At 52.0% G+C, this 18,974-nt stretch overlaps 7 protein-coding genes across 7 annotated transcripts; 3 read left to right on the top strand and 4 right to left on the bottom strand.

Annotated features, from left to right (window-relative positions):
- Window positions 1-141: 141 nt before the first annotated feature.
- On the top strand, window positions 142-2,625 carry Aud_009922 (GH92 family glycosyl hydrolase; the record flags this gene model as incomplete). Its single annotated transcript, XM_043294766.1, has 3 exons — window positions 142-1,247; window positions 1,299-1,973; window positions 2,034-2,625. 3 exons carry the CDS (start codon window positions 142-144, stop codon window positions 2,623-2,625), a joined length of 2,373 nt encoding a protein of 790 aa, XP_043150701.1.
- A 341-nt stretch (window positions 2,626-2,966) lies between these two features.
- On the bottom strand, window positions 2,967-6,380 carry Aud_009921 (putative NF-X1 finger transcription factor; the record flags this gene model as incomplete). Its single annotated transcript, XM_043294765.1, has 1 exon — window positions 2,967-6,380. One exon carries the CDS (start codon window positions 6,378-6,380, stop codon window positions 2,967-2,969), a length of 3,414 nt encoding a protein of 1,137 aa, XP_043150700.1.
- Window positions 6,381-7,210: 830 nt separating this feature from the next.
- Aud_009920 (LYAR-type C2HC zinc finger protein) lies at window positions 7,211-9,050 on the bottom strand (the record flags this gene model as incomplete). Its single annotated transcript, XM_043294764.1, has 3 exons — window positions 7,211-8,632; window positions 8,816-8,938; window positions 9,030-9,050. The coding sequence occupies 3 exons, from the start codon at window positions 9,048-9,050 to the stop codon at window positions 7,211-7,213; spliced, it is 1,566 nt and encodes a 521-aa protein (XP_043150699.1).
- Window positions 9,051-10,630: 1,580 nt separating this feature from the next.
- Aud_009919 (flavin-linked sulfhydryl oxidase ERV2) lies at window positions 10,631-11,446 on the bottom strand (the record flags this gene model as incomplete). Its single annotated transcript, XM_043294763.1, has 3 exons — window positions 10,631-10,988; window positions 11,047-11,175; window positions 11,235-11,446. 3 exons carry the CDS (start codon window positions 11,444-11,446, stop codon window positions 10,631-10,633), a joined length of 699 nt encoding a protein of 232 aa, XP_043150698.1.
- A 1,152-nt stretch (window positions 11,447-12,598) lies between these two features.
- Window positions 12,599-15,674, top strand: Aud_009918 (glycoside hydrolase family 115 protein; the record flags this gene model as incomplete). Its single annotated transcript, XM_043294762.1, has 3 exons — window positions 12,599-14,020; window positions 14,071-14,615; window positions 14,672-15,674. 3 exons carry the CDS (start codon window positions 12,599-12,601, stop codon window positions 15,672-15,674), a joined length of 2,970 nt encoding a protein of 989 aa, XP_043150697.1.
- A 239-nt stretch (window positions 15,675-15,913) lies between these two features.
- Window positions 15,914-17,017, top strand: Aud_009917 (ATP11 family protein; the record flags this gene model as incomplete). The annotated part of the gene is made up of 2 exons (XM_043294761.1): window positions 15,914-16,092; window positions 16,162-17,017. The coding sequence occupies 2 exons, from the start codon at window positions 15,914-15,916 to the stop codon at window positions 17,015-17,017; spliced, it is 1,035 nt and encodes a 344-aa protein (XP_043150696.1).
- A 669-nt stretch (window positions 17,018-17,686) lies between these two features.
- Window positions 17,687-18,802, bottom strand: Aud_009916 (alpha/beta hydrolase; the record flags this gene model as incomplete). The annotated part of the gene is made up of 4 exons (XM_043294760.1): window positions 17,687-17,843; window positions 17,901-18,026; window positions 18,082-18,594; window positions 18,663-18,802. The coding sequence occupies 4 exons, from the start codon at window positions 18,800-18,802 to the stop codon at window positions 17,687-17,689; spliced, it is 936 nt and encodes a 311-aa protein (XP_043150695.1).
- Between the last annotated feature and the right edge of the window lie 172 nt (window positions 18,803-18,974).

Here is an 18,974-nt window from a genome sequence, read left to right as displayed (position 1 = left end):
CATTCACATTGACAATCAGCAAATTAGTTATGCCTTGTTCACATATTACAAGCGCCCTCATGTCCAATTCTCGTCTTCATACCGGGGATACTCCTCCCCAACGGGTGACAATCAACACAGTGCCCACTCTCCGCCACGAAAATGGTAGCATTAATGAAGTTCGCAGCTCTGCTACCTGTCCAATGGACAAGCCTCGCTGCAGGCCAACCTTCATCAGCTGAAAATGACGTCCTTGAATATGTCAATCCCCTCATCGGCTCCACCAACGGGGGCAACGTCTTCGCAGGTGCAAGTCTCCCCTACGGGATGGCCAAAGCCGTAGCCGACGTCGACGGCCAGAACACCGGCGGCTTCGCGACAGATGGCAGCCATGTCATCGGGTTCTCGAGCATGCACGACTCTGGCACGGGAGGTAATCCCTCGCTGGGCAATTTTCCCCTCTTCCCACAGTACTGCCCAGACGATGTGCTGGATAACTGCATGTTTCCCAAAGCTGCCCGCGGGGTGCACTATGTCAATGAGTCAGTTGTTGCGCGGCCGGGGCACTTTTCGCTTGCGCTGGAGAATGGGATCCGGGCTGAGATGACGGTGTCAGAGCATGCGGCGCTCTACCGGTTTACCTTTCCGTCGTCCACGGCGCAGGACGGGTCGGAGCTTAGTCCGCTGATTCTGGTTGATTTGACGGATGCGTGGGATAGTCGGCAGAATGCGTCCATCAAGGTTGATGCTGAGAATGGCCGGATCACGGCCAATGGGACGTTCTTGCCTAGCTTTGGGGCCGGGACTTATGTCTCATACTTTTGTGCGGATTTCGGGGGTGCAGCTGTGAAGGATACTGGGATTTGGGTTAATAACCGCGCGGGGACCGAGCCTCAGGAGCTGTTTGTCACGCGGGGATTTAATCTGTTCTATCTGCAGGCTGGTGGATTTATGAGATTCAGACGTCCCGAGGATGGGACAGTTACTGTGCGGGTTGGGGTGAGCTTTATCAGCTCGGAGAAAGCGTGCGAGAACGCAGAGAAGGAGATTCCTCATCCTGAAGCCGACTTTGATAGGCTGAAACAGCGGGCTGAGAGTGCATGGCGCGAGAAGCTCAGCCCTGTCTCTGTGCAGGCGGGAGGCGTGACTGAGAACTTTCTCGAGTCCTTCTGGAGTGGTATTTACCGGACCATGCTGTCTCCTCAGGACTTGACGGGCGAGAATCGGCTCTGGCGCAGTGATGAACCGTACTACGATTCCTTCTACTGGTATGTATTGCAGGATGATATGCTATTTCTTCGATCGCTGATGATTGGCAGTATCTGGGATTCCTTCCGGGCCCAGCACCCGTTTCTCACCATCATTGACCCTGTCGCACAATCGCGGATGGTACGAAGTCTTCTCGATACCTACAGGCATGAAGGTTGGTTACCGGACTGTCGTATGAGTCTTTGCAAGGGCTGGACCCAAGGCGGATCCAACGCGGATATCGTCCTGGCAGATGCTTTTGTCAAGAACCTTACCGGGATCGATTGGGACCTCGCATATGAAGCCATGGTCAACGATGCAGAGAACGAGCCCATGGAATGGTCGTACGAAGGTCGAGGCGGCCTGCAGAGCTGGAAGCGTCTGAACTACATTCCTTACCTCGATTTTGATTACCTGGGCTTTGGGACCAATTCCCGCAGCATCTCACGTACTCTGGAGTATTCCTACAACGACTTCAGCCTGGCCACGGTTGGACGAGGTCTGCGCAAGCGTGACTATACCAAGTATCTCTCTCGAGCGAGCAACTGGCAGAACCTCTACAAGGCAGACCAACACTCCCTGATCAACGGCACCGACACAGGCTTCGTCGGCTTCTTCCAACCAAAGTACCTCAACGGTACCTGGGGCTACCAAGACCCCATCGCCTGCAGTCCCCTAGCCTCATTTTGTTCACTAACGTCCAATCCCTCCGAGACATTTGAGTCCAGCGTCTGGGAATACCAATTGTACGTTAGCCCCTTCCAAGCCCAATGCACCCTTCAACCCACTAACAAAAAATACCCCAGCTACGTCCCCCACGACATGGCCACCCTGATCGGCCTCCTTGGCGGCCCAGACACCTTCATCTCCCGCCTCAATTTCTTCCACACCTCCGGCCTAGCAGACATCGGCAACGAGCCAGTCTTCCTAACCGTCTTCCAGTACCACTACGCCGGCCGGCCGGCCCTCTCCGCCGCCCGCGCTCATGCCTACATCCCCTCCGCATTCAACGCCTCCACATCCGGCCTCCCCGGTAACGACGACTCGGGCGCCATGGGCGCCTTTACCGTCTTCACGATGATGGGTCTCTTCCCTAACCCCGGCCAGAACGTGTATCTTATCAACCCGCCGTTCTTCGAGGAAGTGAGTATCACGCACCCCGTGACGAACAAGACCGCGACGATAAGGAATGTCAATTTCGATAGCTCTTACCAGAGGATATATATCCAGAGCGTGACGCTTAATGGGGAGCCGTATACGAAGAATTGGATTGGCCATGAGTTTTTCACGGAGGGATGGACGCTCGAGTTGACGCTGGGCGACGTGGAGAGTGATTGGGGGACTGGCGCGGGTGATCTGCCGCCGAGTCTGGGGAAGAGCATGCATCTATGGACTTGATTTAGTGTGGATCGTGCTTGACGAGTTGTTTCAGCCAGATAGAAGTAGGTTTGGTTGAGAGAGTGTCTCTTCCACCCGAGTTAGATCAGATAGCATAAGGCGAAGGAAACTACGTTCTCGGACAAATCTCATATCAGCGTAGCGCTGCCTAATCTCATTACCGAAAACCTTTCTATTCGGTCTGTAACTTTTATCTAGAATCCATCTGAATCAGATATCGTAAACCCACGCTTGCTGATGACAGTCAACAAAACACCTAACGCATCCATGCAATGTGGCATAAGGCCGGAGTAGCAGATGGCAATGCATCCAGGATTAAAATCAATCAATCAGTCAGTCAGTCAATCCGTTGAGACAATCGCTTCGGCAGGCATCTCAACCGAATCCGTTGCGTCAGTCATTTCATTATTCTCCTCTCTGGGCTGCGCTTCCTCGTCCAACTGTTGCTCGCGCTCACGCTCACGCTCCTCTTCCTGCTCCACCTTTTCCTCCTCTTCCTCCCAGTTATCCGCGACCTCAGTCGCAGGCGGAGTCGCGGAATTCTTCTTCGCGGCTCCTACGCCGGACCGCAGAACGAGCTTCTCTTTCTTAGGAAGACCCCAGGTCCCGCTGTCGCCGCCAGCAAGGGCCGCGAACTTCGACCCGGACCACGGACTAGGACTCGCAACCGGGGTCGTGCTTCTCGCCGAGCTTACGCCGTTGCTTCGACGGGAGGCAGCGACCTGGGCCCAGCCGCCGTCGCCCGCTGTATCTGTGGACTGCTGCGCTTTGGCAGCTTCCTTGAGCGCTTTGGCTTCGGCGGCGGCGAGCCGTTGCGCTTCACGCTCTTTGAGACGTTGGCGTTCGCGGAGCTTGACGCATTCGCCCACACTTTTGCCGCCGACGCCGATGGAGTTCTCTGGGCCGAACCCGAGGAGCGGTGCGGTCCATGTTGTGGGTTTCAGGACGAAGACGTGACGATGGGGTTCTGGATCGAAGCTCTCACTGGCGAAGCCCCAGTCCGCGGCTAAGGAGTGGATGAACGCACGGAGGGGGGATTTGGCGGGCTGAAAGCGTACGGATCGCTGAGTGGTACTGGTTGCTAAGGAATGGAGGGTTGATTCGTACGTCTGTAGTGTGGAGAGCGGAGAGGTGGAAGAAAGCTGGACATACAAGTCCAGGGTTTCTGTTGAATAAGGAAGGGTGTTGGGAGAAATATTCGAAGCAGCCGTGGTGGCCGGGTTAATCTCGACGCCAAGCGCAGATGCCAGAGCACGATTCCGCTCCAAGCGAGCGCATTCGTCGTCGCATGTCAACGGGGTCACGGCAGGTCCTCTTGTTGCCTGCGGTACCGGTCCCTTCGATGCCGCCGCTGCATTGCAGCGACGTGATTGACGAAGCCGTCCACAGCCACAAGTTACTGTGACTGTGGACGCGCAAGGCGTCTTCTCGGGGCACTGGTACGGGGCATGACAAGGTTCAGTGCATGGGTGACCGCACAGGGACTTGGTCTTTCCACATGGCTGTTGGCAAGGCCTGGAGGCATCCTCGCACTCGCCAGGCCGGTGGCAGGTCTTTTGGCAGGAATGAGAGCCACATTTAAGCGGTTCACCGCACACCTGGCCACATCGCGTCTCCGCCAGCCAGCAAGGCTGGTTTTTCAAGACACGTTTGCCACAAAGACAGGCCTTCTCAGTGAGGAACGGGCACTTGGGACAGCTCTCTTCGTCAGTATGACAATTGTGAGGTGTCTGAGGATGGCCGCATGGCTTAGGTCGTTCACACGGAAAGGAGCAAGCAGGAGGTTTAGTCCCACAGGGTAAGGGTGGAGACAGAACAGTTCTGCCGCAGTTACACGGAATATCCTCGAAAATTGCCTCTCGGCAAGTGTTACAAGGTCCCTTGTGACAGATTTCCGGGCATGTGTGTCTTCCGCATTTCAGCGGACGACCACAAACTCGCGTGCAAATATGTTCGGCTTCAACATCCTCGTCGCTAGGTCTGAGGTGTGACTTGAGCTTCCGCCGCACGGCCTGACGTTCAATGGCCTTTTGCTCCCCAGCGCAGCATCTCTCTGCGCAAGCGTGTCGGCCACAGTGCAAGCCTGCTTTGCAAACACGGAAACACCAAGGAGGTTCAATTGTGCCTTGATGGCACACAGTTACAACCGTGGTGCGACCGCAGCGGCAATTAACTGGCACCTTGCGTCGACACGAGCCACACGGGCCGGTGTGGCAGATCTGGTCGCACGAGTGTCCGCAATCCAGCATCTTACCACAGGGCCTCGAACAGTTGGGTATAGGATCCTCACAGGACGTGCGGGCAGAGAAGTAAGGCATCTCTGTCAGAGGCGTCTTCCCGCAAGGACAGTGAGAAACGACATCCGGTGACCGCGGGCAATGAGCGGGATGTGCATCCTGAGGATGGCAACCTTTCTCACAGAAGTGCACTCCGCAATCAAAAGGACGACTGCACTGATCTCCGCAGCTGAAACAACCAATCCATTCATCGATCGTACCATCGTCCCCTCGCGCCAGTTGACTTTCGAACTCCTCATCCTTGGAGCTGCAAAGCATCTCGGTCTGCACCTTTCCACAATAGCAACGACCCTCTATTTTGACTTCACATGCCCCACAGAGGCCCTCATGGCACGGCCGAGTACAAGTGTGTTCGCCGCAGGGGAGCAAGTCACCGCATATCTCCCCACAGCTCCAACCATTCTCGTAATCTATATCCTGGCAGCGCTTAGTCGACGAATTCCTCCCACAGAAACAATCTTGAGTCGGGCCCATCGCGGTACAAGGTGAACAAGGACCAGCGTGGCAAGTCGCATCGCACGGATGCGGACAGCCTTTGCGTGGCCGTGAGCAGGTTTGACCGCACGAGTGTGGGGGGAGGCCAGGTAGCGGACGGGGGTCGACTTCCTTCTCACACCAACAGGAATAGGTGGAAGGGAAGATCTCGTGTGGAAGATTACAGCCAGGGCAGCGCCAGGCACGCGGTGCACTAGGCTCCCCATCTGCCTGGCGACGCGCAGCATCCTGGGCGGCCGATCCTTCATTCTTTGACCATTTCTTGACACAACTCAGATGGAAAACAGTCCAGCACAACTCACACGACCAGACCCGCGACCTTCGGCCCAGCTCGCTTGTACAAATCGGACATTCATAGAGGTTGTGCGCGATGTCTTCGTGTATCCGGGTGGCGATATCAGGTGCAGTAGATTTCGTCGTCACTTTCGGCGGCCGAGGCTGAATGTTCTTCGACTTGCCCTTTCCGGTCGTAGAATCTGCTGAGGATGTGAGTCTGGTAGGTACGACTCCATTCGTTGGCGCTCCGGGGACAAATTCAGGCGCATCAGCTCTCAAGCTCAAGTCCCCCGTATCATCTGGTTGATCCTCATCAGACGGCCGGTGGGGTTTCGACAATCGTCCTTCAAATGTCCGTCCTCCCAGCCCACCGCCCAAAGCCTTTGTATCCTCACCTCGTCCTCGTTCACGTCGTCGACCGTAGTCCTGGGATGCGCCCACCCCTCGTCCACCCCGTTTTCCCCCCCTCGATCCTCTTGCGGCCCGTGATGATTCGTTCGGCTGTACATTCAACGATGAAGCTTCGTTTGCTGGTACTTGAGGCGTTTCCTGAGCTTCAGGTTGTGTGTTGGGAGCTGCCTGGATAGATCGAAGAGAGCCACGACCGCCACGGCCTCTGCCTCGTCGTCTGGCAGCCTTCGGACGCGGGGTGTTGTTATCAGCGGTGGCCACAGGCGAACCCGACATGTTGTCGACGGCCCTGGAGGGTTCAGGCGAAGCTACCTGGGGTACCCCCATGCACAAGTAGTCTATTATAAGGCGGTTGGAGAAGTGAAAAAAGAGCAAGATCACTTCGCTCAAAGATCAATTTGTCGCGAAGCTCAAGCGCCACCTGATAAGGTGCACAGAAAAGAAAAGCGGAGGCAACAGTGCAGGCCGCGCTGAAAGGAATACGACGGTGTAAAAAGTAAATAGGAATCAAGTCAGCCCGGAGGCAAAGAAAGTAAAGATTACTTTTTTAAAGCAGAACGAGGGAAAGGAAGGGGGATGGAATTTGAAGTGTTCCTGAACAATCGCCGGAATCTTTTTTTGATTATACGGATACTGCTGGGTGGCGGCAAAGCTGCTGCTTTGCTGTGGTTCCACCGCGGATCACTCCAACAGACCAAACTGGAAGGATTACTATCAAATATGGATCTGATTTGATGGAATAAATGAGTCAGCCAGTCGTAAAGCTCCAATTAAAGACCCATTCTATTTTCATAAACTAGCAGGTCGTTCATGAATTGTTATTGGAGAGTTTGGACCAAGTCCTCGCTATCACAGTGAATGTAGCATTACTGCAGAGTCATCGCCATCCGAGAATGAGTCACACAGAGTCATCAACTCCTACACAAGATGCATTACAGAGTCTGTCAGGAATCTGAGTGGATGAAGTTGATTAAATTAGCCCTACAATATAAGCCCAGCGCTATGCATAATAATTCACGTGAAGAATCGACAGAAAGGCGAAGAAGGCCCACACCATGCGAAACAGCAACATGTAATCCTTAGGAAGCAAATCTAACAATCAAGTATCAGAAGAAGAGAACGACCTCTCCTCGCTCGTTCTGCTTCACTCTCAATGTGCGCCACAAGTCCTTCTCATCCTCAATTCTCCGCTCGCGATCTGCACGGCTCCGCCCTTGATCACGGCCACGATCGTCATCGTATTCATCGGTAAGCTCGCGATGGAAGCGCTTCAATACCTTGTTTACAGAGAAGCCTCGTGTGCTCTCTGGCCCCTTCGTCACCAGGGAAAGAAAATGCGCAGCCATTTGTCGTTGTAACTCGTTGGGAATATTCTCCTGCCGATAAACAACCACCTCGCGGCCGTCGTCGCCTTGTTGGGAGCCGTTGTGTTCAATCTGCTTTAGCCGCTGGGAGGGCCGGTCCCCTCCTGCTTGAGCGCTGACCTTTCGTTTCGTCTTCCGGGAATCAGACAGCATTTGATCATGGGATGGACTGGCCACGCGGTGAGATTTCTTCGATCGGCGAGCCTCCGGCTCCTGGCTGTTGTTGCTGCTTCCCGACACGGCAGAGCCTCCAAACATGGATGACACAAGACGTCCCGCCTTTTGTTTCATAGAAATACCCAGACCCGCATCGTTGTTACTATCTTTATGATCGCGGCGGGTCCGCTTGATTGGGGAAGATGGGTCCTGGTACCGTCGTCGTGAATCCTCCTTGGACTCATTCCCATCTTCGGTGGATGGAGACCGCATCATACGATTCAAACCACCAGTGAGACCTGAGTGTTTCAGCATCGGCGTACCCGGGTTGTTGACCACACTTGATGGAGCATCAGCCATCGGAGAGTCAACGTCCATATCATGGTCATCGGTACGGCGCTTGCGTTTCTTGTCGCTGGTCGTAGCACTGGCTTTGTCGTTCTCTCCACGCGCACGATCCTTCTTCTTTTTGGGCGCCGGGGTCATGAACTCCATGGAAACGTTGGGAGCTTTGCCTAGGTACACCGATGGCTGAATTGGACCAGCACCATATGAGAAGCCGTTCTCCTCATATGCCACATCGTAGTCCTTCTTTTCGTCGTCATTATCCGTTTCGACATGGGCTAATGCCTTGCTCGACTCAAAGACAGACGGAGCATGGTCAACCATTCGCATTTGCTCCTTGGACCCGCCAAGCGAGACTTTCGATGCATTGGGGGTATCTCCCGTCACGAGATAGTCAAAAACGTTAACCGACTTCGAGTCATCAGCGGTAGTGGCAGAGGGCTTCTCAGTGCTCGTAGGTGGTGGACTAGGAGCAGGCGGGGGGGCGTTGCCTTGTGAATTATCGGTATCGGGCCCGTCTTCGACGTAAGGAGCACGATGTTTACCATTGGCATTATTTTTCTGGTTCTGGTTCTGGTTTTGGTTTTGATTTCTCCGCTGGTTTTTCGTCGGCTTCTCCTTGTACAATGCGCCCTGGTACTTTTGGGCCTCAGACATGCATGACTAGATAAAGCAGACAGTCAGCTTGAGCGATGAAGCGACACTGAGGGTAGTCGAGTATTTCTTCCAGCGATTGCTGCTCGTTTGCTATTAAGACAACGCCACAGTGCAGGGACGAGTTCGCACAAAAATAGGGATGAGCGCCGGCGAATCTAGAGCGGACAGCCAAAAAAGCGATAGACATACCGTATGCGATCTGTAGCTAGTTCCCTGAAAGTGTACCATACAATCGATGCAAGTGAAGGATGCGCCTCGGCATTGGTTGCGATGAGGGTCAAGCTTTTTCTTGGTGAGGACATCACCACAAGCCTGGGAGAAAAGAAGGGTTAGATCCAATGCTTTTTGATTCGTCGATATCTCTCGTCTACCAATAATGAGGGCAGCGACGGATAAGACTCACCTCACATGAAAAGGAGACCATTTTGACCCCGCTATCACCCACTTCAGCAAGTGTCTTCGCGAACTATTGGATCCAAACAGAGAGACAACAAAGTGACTGGCTTCTAGGGTTGCAGCAGAACTGTCAGATACAGGTCTCGAATGCGCAATCTTTATCTGTTTCTTTGCGCTAGAGACGAACAGAATTATGGAGTAAGCGATGAGCCCCTTCGGCGGAGGTAATGTCAACAAAGAGCGTTGATGGAGAAACAAGAGCAAGTAGGAGAATAGAACGAGTTTCGCGCCGGTGCACAGGGATACAGCACACTAAAGATATTCTTCCCCTATAAACGCTACTTCCTGCGACCGCTCGTAGTGTTTGAGAATTTCCTGAAATTCCGTCTTCTGCTGAGCGCGTCTGCGAAAGAAAATGAACAGAAAAAAAAAAGAAAAAAGCAGCTCATCAATAATTCGTTTTTGCGCTATTCCATTCCGGGACTAGATAGATGTCTGGATCCTGCCTTGCAAACCAGGTATCCACTATCTATCAAACAGCTCCACAATCGCGATCATATAGATACTGTCCAGGTCCAGCAACTTCTACATCAACCTATTTCTATCATAATGTGGCCCTCCAATTTTAAGTATCATCTTTGTGGCAGTGAAACATCGTATTCCATGGGGGCCGTTTCACATTCGTAGTACGTGTGTGTATTGCCTCCGGCTCGATCTACATCCGCTTATGGGCGAATCCTGAGGAGCGTTACAGCCAGCCAAAGAACATGGGAGTCCATGGTCGTAAGAACAGAGATATGGGATCAACCGTATCAAAGCTGAGCGCGGCATCCACATCCCTATCGGCCCAGGTTGTCAGAAGACTCGCTGAGGCATGGCCAAGGAGGGGTCCAGTCCACCAACCGCCCCCCCTCAGCTGATTGGAGGCGGGGCTGTGAGTGCGCAAACCACTGGAAAAGCTCATATGAAAATTCGGAATCATCGAGTAGAATGGAACATAGCGGAAGGTAGAAACTATATTTATCACAATGTTGGGTTCCTTTTGTCGATATCATGGGCATGGGTGCGAGCTATCGGGAGAAATATATTTGGGATTCGCATAGGAGGTCTGTTACCCTCAGCCACACCGATTGCTTGGGTAAGCGAGAATAATCTCAGATTTGCTTGTTTGCCAGGTATGAGTGACGACATATCTCTCACTTTTATTTTGCAGGAAGTAGTGATGGCAATATGAAGAAGCTGCCTCTGGTGGATGGCCACGGTCAGTTGTGCGAGTCACGAATGCTTGTAGGTTGCCAGTAAAAGTCACGCGTCCCGAGAGGAATTCCTGTGTAGCAATGTGCAGACTGTCATATGCCCCTCCATTTGATAGATAATGCTGAAGCTTGTATTTGTATGCAATGCCTTGCAGATATCAAAGTACCAATGATAGCGAGCGATCCTTTTCATGCAAGGGTATATTTCTGAGCTCAATTTACAAAGAAATTCTGACAATCGCAGACTCTATTACTGTACAAAGAGGCCAGCTCCAGCAAAATGGCAAATATGAGACGGCCTGCGTGATGAGTGTTGTAATAAAGGAAGTTGTATTAGAGGAGACAATGGCAATCAGCCCCGAGTAGTTCTGTGATGGTCCGTCAGCAGCTGATATGTAAAATATTGAGGGACTACTGACGGCTCCTTGTGTATCTCGACGGGCGTAGTAGCGTCGCCTTCGTGATCATTTTTCTGATGCAGACCCTGACTCTCGGCCTGAGACTTGTCTTTATGGCCTGCTGCCTTTTCGTCCTCTGCGCAGCCGCAATCGTAAAAGTCGCCGATGTTGTTGCAATCAAATTCGGGTTTCCCTAGCATCGCATTGACCTCATTATGAATAAAGCAGCCCCAGCCTGCAGCAGCGTTCCTTGAAGATACTTGTGGCGGGTATTTCTTCAGGTGACTTTGAAAGTGAGAGGCGCATTCACCGCTAGTCCCACAAGTCAGCTCTTGAGAGAGTTTTGTCTGGTCCACAACGAGAGACGCACCAAGGATAAAGCCGCGCAAAGAGCAGTATAAACGAGCGTAATGTTTCCTGTTGCTCTTCCGTCGGTTCTTCTGGATACCGAGCCAACATGGTATGGAAATATTTCCAGGTCGCACGACCCAACTCCGCTCTGATGTTCCCCAGTCTGATTAGTACGTGTTTTAGTCCCAAAACAAGAGGTTCACGTACTTTGCAGTCTCATTTCCCAGCCGGGGCATGATCACCTCCCCCTTCAGCAGATCATCTTTGTCTGTCACGGCCGGCGCAGATTTATCGATGTGACCGGGAGCCCGGAGGGCGGGACTCGGCGGCCCTTGGGGCCGAACGAAGAGGACGAATAAAACAAATACTGCTATCGCTGAGGTAATTAGAATACGTCTGGTGGTCTGCCGGTTGGCCATGGTCGGTTCAAAGAGCTGTCTAGATAAGGAGAGGTTTGAATGCGAGATAATCACTAATCGTCGATTAAAAGAGAGCTTAGTCGCTCAGCGCCCAATCCAGTGGGCGACAATGCCAAAATTGATTCTAAAGAATGGATCGAAGAGGTTGTACCATTAGAAATATGCAAATATGATTGAAGAATGAAAACGGGGAAATCGAAGTGGTCCGCATCTCTTACGACAATAATATCGCCTTCAATATTCCTTTGTACACGTGGAATCTATAATAATTAGAGATAAGTCGTGATAAGCTTAGTAATTATGAAACTTATGCATGTTCACGGCCCTTCTCTGCAGTAACCTGATCACATGATGTTGCTGCTTGAGCTATCAGTCCGACATGTTTGATAACGATAATGATGTCGTGTGCGGAGAAATATCATCCAGCTTGTCGGAAGAACGTATTCTGTCGGTGGTCTGCTTTCGTCGCCTGTACCTTTTTGCAGGCTTATTTGTCCCTAATTCGAACGATAGTCAATTTCTGAGCTTTACCCGGCTCCCCAAGGATCATCTATCCAACCATTACCATACTCCCTGCCTGACTCCGCGTCTCCAGAATGGCTGATTGTGGGGTTTCTTGAGCAGCATCAAAGCTCCTCAGACTGATGAAATCTGACGTCTGTTCAATTTGGGTAATTTCAAAAGCCTTTTAAACTTCGAACCTCGTCTAGGCTTGTCGAAATCTGGGCGGAATAATTTAACCCGCGGCTTTAAATTTCGCCATTGTCTAACATAGGCTTTTTGCTGAATTGGTCCCTCGTTTTTATCCTTGTCCTTGATCCGACAGGTTGTGCTATACTTGCGTATTTAGCCTAATAATATCTTCTCCAAGGTTATGTGGAGCAGAACGTGGGACCATGCCTCCTGAGGGGTATACCTCCGCATCTGCAATGGCTCCAGCTCCAGCTTGGCAGCTTGCCTAATAGGCAGTTGACAATATGGAAGGTTCTTCCTACCAATGTCCTTGGTTAATGTCCTGGCATCGATGCCGGGCCCAATCCCTCAGAATGCTCGGATGTTGGGTATTTAACCCTCGAGATGCCAGCTCAGGACAATCTCCTAGAATAGGGATACCTTCGCCATCTTAACCAGACATCTCACTCTTGCGAAGCAATGCTACTGTCAGTACTGCTGACTGTCAGCTTGGTGGTGGGAGCTGCACACGCTCTTGGGCAGGAGCCCATCGTTGCCTTTGACAAAACCAATGGAGCCTACAAGTTAGCGGGGAAGAATACTGCTGCGGGTGTAATTCTGCTTGACGGTGACGACTGGCCTGGTGTCATCCGTGCGGCTGGTGACCTTGCCGTCGACTTCGGACGAGTGACCGGTACAAACTTCACGACAGGCTTAATCAATGGCACCACCCTTCATGATCAATCATCCGTTCGCGGTAACAGAGGAGTGATCATTGCTGGAACAATTGGCAAGTCCCGACTCATTGATTCTCTTGCCAAACGGGGCAAGATTGATGTCGACCAGACCAAAGGAAAATGGGAGGCATTTCAGACCGAGGTTGTTAGCAATCCTCTTGAGGGTATCTCGAACGCGCTGGTCATCTCTGGCAGTGACAAACGAGGAGTCATCTACGGCCTTTACGATATTTCCGAGCAGATCGGAGTTTCTCCCTGGTATTGGTTCGCCGACGTCGCGCCAGCCCAACACAACGAGGTATATGCGTTGAAAAAGAAGAAGGTCCAGGGACCTCCGTCTGTCAAATATCGAGGAATCTTTATCAATGATGAGCAACCAGCTCTAACTAACTGGATTAATGAAAACTACCCTCCTGCGAGATACGGCCCCGGTTTCAATGCTGACTTCTACTCTCGTGTGTTTGAGCTGCTTCTCAGACTGCGTGCGAACTATCTATGGCCGGCAATGTGGGCCAATGCATTTTATCCCGACGACCCACGCAATGGCCCCACAGCAGATGAGTATGGAATCGTCATGGGCACCAGCCACACAGAACCCATGATGCGAGCGACGAAGGAACAGTCGCTGTTTCTGGAAGGACAGTGGGATTGGACCTCAAACAAAAAGAACATCACCCAGTTCTTCAAGGAGGGCGCCATCAGAAGCAAGGACTGGGAAGTGCTCTGGACCCTTGGAATGAGAGGAAAACATGATACTGCGAATCCAACCAATACAAAGCAATCCCTGGGAGATATTGTGAATACGCAGCAGCAGATTCTATCAGACGTCCTCAACATGACAAACATCTCATCCATTCCACAGATGTGGTGTTTGTACAAGGAGGTCGGCCAGTTCTATGAGGAGGGACTGCGCGCTCCGGATGACGTTACTCTTCTCTGGGCAGATGACAACTGGGGCAATATCCAGCGGCTGCCAGTTGGAAATGAGACGGCTAGGTCTGGTGGTGCAGGAGTGTATTACCATTTTGACTACGTCGGCGACCCCCGTGACTACAAGTGGATCAATACGATTTCCCTCCAGAAATCCTGGGAACAGATGCATCTTGCATACGAGCGCCAGGCAAGGCAGATCTGGATTGTGAATGTTGGAGACCTTAAGGGAGTGGTGAGTACTGAGCCGGCCACTGGATTGCTTGAAACCTAACATGGAATCAGGAACTTCCTCTGAATCATTTCCTTGACCTTGCATACAATACACCATTGTGGTCCTCGCCTGACAGCACTCTTACATGGCTCAATCAGTGGGCTACCCGCGAATTTGGAAAACAAGTGTCCAGCAACGTAGCTGATATAATGGATCGCTACGGGATGTATGCTGCGCGGAGAAAGTATGAGCTCATTGACAGCTCAACGTTTAGTGTGATCAACTATAACGAAGCGGACCGAGTTCAAGAGGACTGGCGGGCGCTCGTAAACGATGCTCTGAGCGTATACCAGAAGTTGAAAGATTCAGCCCGTCCAGCGTTCTTCGAGCTTGTTTTGCAGCCTTGCATGGCTGGCCAAATTGTCACCAATATCCATATCACGGCGGCAAGAAACAACCTGTACGCAGGCCAGCGCCGTACGAGTGCCAATAGTTTGGTGGATCAAGCGCTGAAGCTCTTCAAAGATGACCACGCTTTGACGCAGAGGTACCACCAGCTTCTTGATGGCAAGTGGAATCATATTATGGACCAGACGCATCTTGGCTATGATTACTGGTATGTCTCATTCGTTTCTGTACGTCTTTGAATTGGTACTAATAAAGTGCCAACAGGCAGCAGCCGATGAGGAACACATTGCCCCCTCTGGCCTATACACAAGTACTTGAGGACAGTCTAGCAGGAAGCATGGGTGTGTCTGTCGAAGCAAGCAATGCATCGGTACCGGGTGACGACGTCTGGCATTCGTTATCATCTAATGCTCTGACCTTGCCACCCATGGATCCTTATGGACCAAGCACTCGCTGGATTGACGTTTACTCACGCGGAACGCACGATTTTACCTTCACAGTATCGCCATATGATTCCTGGGTCAAGGCGTCGCCCTCGTCCGGCAAAATCTCGGCATCTGGAAATAACACAGATGCCAGGATTCAGCTCTCCATCGACTGGGAAAAAGTGCCCTCTGGATCTCATATGGCCTTGATCAATGTCACCATCTCATCGGATGATTACGGCAACTTTGGAATGCCCACAGTGCAACTTCCTGTCAACAAGACGTCAGTTCCAGCTGACTTCCACGGCTTTGTGGAATCGGATGCCACAGTCAGCATGGAAGCTGAACATGCCACCCGCAACACGTCGTCAGCTGATGTCTCGTACGCCGTCATTCCAAGATATGGCCATACGCTGTCGGGAGTGACGTTGCTCCCTGTCACGGTTGAAACACAGCAGCCTCCATCCTCTCCTCGACTTGAGTATGATATGTACTTGTTTTCCAATGTGTCCACTGTCCAAGCCACGGTCTACCTGGGACCCTCGCTCAATACCGATCATTCCCGTCCCCTCAAATACGCCATTTCTATCAATGACGCTGACCCTCAAGTGGTGCAGTTTGTTCCCTCGACTCCCTTGGGTTCCTTGCCATCGAACTGGGCCACTACGGTCCGTAACGCCGCGTGGACCAATACTACCAGTCATGCAATTCAAGGCGGCGGTAGAAAGAACACACTGAAGCTTTGGGCCATAGAACCCGGAGTCGTGTTTCAGAAGATTGTGGTTAACCTGGGAGGAGTCAGGCCAAGCTACCTGGGACCGCCGGAGAGTATGATTGTCTAGTTGCTTGTATATAACGCATATAATTGAGCAGATAGATGTACATAATGAATCTGAGCCTAGATAGTCGCATTCATGTTGCGAAGAGACCTTGATGCATTGTGTTAAAGCTCTGCAACTGCTCGGCGATCGCTTGGTGACTGGATGATAGCGATGATTATATAATCAACCTTTTGTCTCTATACTTGACGCTCCGCAATCTCTCTGTTTCCTCCGCACCGCATCGACCATTTTGCAAAAGGATGGCGTCGTCAATCAGATCTTCTGCATTCCAATCGCTACTCCGGGGTAGATCGTCCCTTGCACGCACGCCTCAGCGACGATGGGCGCAGGTGCATGATGTGCGCTTCCTTGCCACGCATCACGATCCGAATCACATCCTGGACAGATACAAGTCGAAGCTGGACAGGAAGGCCAAAGAGTAGGTTATATGCTAATGTCTCCGTGACTCTCAGACCCAACGAAATGGTCGCTGACGTTGCACCTATAGAGAAGGTCATGGCTCAGTAGAGTCTCTCAAGGAAGCCTACAAGGACAAGATCCAAGGCCTCCGCCGCAACGCAGCCACGCCTCTCACCCCAGAGCCAGCTACACCTCCCTCGTCCCCGAAGACTTTCTCTGCCGCCCATCCCCCACCCCCTCCCACACCACCGCCGTCTCCTACGACCGCCGCCGCCGCAGCGTCCGTCTCAGGCTCCTCCACAGGCATCAAGCCGCTCAGCTCCTACCTCGACGTCGAGAAAGTCCTCGCCCTCCCCCAGAAGGAGATAGAAGCCCTCTGGCGCCTCCGCCACGCCAACAACCCCAACTCGATCTGCGCCTGCATCCCACTAGAAACCTACCAGCGCATCGCCTCCGCCGCCCGCCACAACCCGCAATTCATCCTCCCCCTCCCCCGCTCCTCAACCGAGCAAGCACCCGCCGAGGACGGCTCCACCGTGGACCCCAACGCCGTCGGCGCAGACATCCACTTCTTGCAGTGGGCGTTCCACCCGCCTGCCTCCGCGCCCTCAGGTTCCTCAGTGAACAATCACACCTCCACGGTGATCTTCACCCAGTTGGCCGCGTACAAGCTGCACGGTGCGTTTGCGCAGCCGCATACGACGATCACGCACCACCTCGATCTGGCGGATGAGAAGGGGTTGGTTCTGATGCATGGGCAGGTCATGCCGGATTCGGGGATCTCGACGACCGAGGCGAGCTGGTTGGTGAGCTGTTTGCAGCGGTTTTATGATTTCGAGGGCCAGGCGAGTGGGCGCAAGGGGGAGCTAGTGCGCATGTTTACTCGCGGTGATGCGGAGGGGTTCAAGATGGAGGAGTTGATGGAGGAGGCGGAGAGGCTGTAGAGGCTTCGTTTGAAATTGTTTTATATGCTTTGTATATAAATTTACAGAGTAGAATGGGTCTCGCAAGACTACTTGCGACGCCAATGAGAGAACGAATTGGTGACATTTTACAATTTTGCTGACCTATTTGGTTAAATGGTACACAATAGAAATTGGTTACCGAATCTAGCGATCCATAAGGTATGTTAATCATAAATCGAGATCGAGTCTAGTACATACAGCCATTCAAACGTTCACCTCATACACCTTGACAAACAGGAGGAAGGAAAAGGAAAGCGACCAAGCTAAGAGGACAACGCCGTTGAGTAAGACACACATTAAAACGGTTTGATATCATCAGAACAAAGCGAAGCCAAGCCGCCAGGTAATACGTAGTATAGGCACGAAGTATCGTCCACTCCGGTCACAGAGTATTAGTCGAGTAGGGAAGGTGAACTCGCAGAGAAAACAGGATGGTGGTGAACAGAAGGCGTGCGCCAATATGATGCGCCATTCGAACAGCAGGGGGCACATTAAACCCTCGGGGTGTGTCTCATGGTCAACCAGCTAGCCAAACTCAAAGAGTTCATGCAATTCAGCGTCGAATAGGGGTATCGATAATGCACACAACAGTGCGTCTTATATGCAGCAGATTTTAGATCGATGAGGCCAGTTAGCGATGAGTCTGTTCTATTGCTTTCGTATCACTTCCTCCATGACAAAGTCATAAATATGCTCAAAGTAGCCTGATTCGGCGACAGTATCATTGTGGCCGCCGTTTGGAAGGGCGCGCCAGACCTTGCGACTTGATTTGCAAACTGCGAAGAGCTGTGTCATGTTTGAGGGGCTGAACCACATTGATAATTAGTGTCTTATTCAACTGAAAGGTAGACAATGGACTTACGGAACCAACTCATCCTTTAACCCACTCAGGAAAAGAATAGGCACATCTCGAATCCTCGGCATAACCTCCTCGCTAGCCCAATGCTGGTGACATAGTCGAGCGAGATACCGGGCGGGAGGAAAGATGCTGTTCGTGTGAGTATGGTCACTCGAATATCAAGCCAAGACAGTGGAGTACTTACGTCGGGATTAACTTGCGAATACTTAAGAATGTATTCTCCAGTATTAAACCGGCAACATCACCACTATCTTGGTTCTCAGCAACCAAATTGATGGCTACAGCACCGCCTAGGCTTTGCCCGTATACGATAATCTTCGTGTTCCTCGTCTCTGCCCGTTCTCGTAAGTAGTCGAAGCTGGTTTGCGCATCAATTTTAAGCCCTGCCTCATCTGGAGCACCCGTCGAAAGCCCATAGCCGCGATACTCCAACATCAACACATTGCAGCCCAGAATCTCTTGGAGCACTTTGGCGATAGGGACACGGTGGCCAATATTGCCCGCATTCCCGTGAAACATCAACACAGTTATGTTCCGCGCATGTTGCTTTTTTGCGGGACGGATGAAGAAGGCATGCAACGACTCTCCGTCCGGTGTGGGAATTTGGAGATCCTCATAGTCGCTGATGCCGAATTGTCGCGGACTGGGGATATTGGTGCGGGCATCGGTGGGGACATTGCGAGGATAGACCAGCTCACTGGACACGCGATCAGTTTCCGGCCATACAGGAGACACAATATGTCTATCTAGTGGTCAGGGTCGCACTTTTGCTTAAAGTATAAGAGACCGCTGGCAACAACGGCGAGACCAGAAGATGCCAGTACTGGTAACCGAAGAAAATGGACGGCATTGTTAGCCATGGCAGCGATGCTCCATGACGGCGGGGGCGAAGGAGAATCGGACATTGCGGCGGATGTTGGACAAGATAAGCAGAACGAATGGGAGAGTATACTGATGATATGGCTTTGTCTTTCGAGAGTCAATCATGCGGATGAATGATCACATCAATAAGTCATCTTAGACAAGAAAATTAGCGATGAACAGGATGAGATACGGATAGAGGACTAGCAATCTGGT

The sequence above is a fragment of the Aspergillus udagawae genome, assembly GCF_001078395.1.
Source record: "Aspergillus udagawae IFM 46973 DNA, scaffold_8, whole genome shotgun sequence".
Lineage (NCBI taxonomy): Eukaryota > Fungi > Ascomycota > Eurotiomycetes > Eurotiales > Aspergillaceae > Aspergillus > Aspergillus udagawae.
Note: the sequence above shows the minus strand (reverse complement) of the source record. Positions and strands in the feature narration are given on the sequence as shown.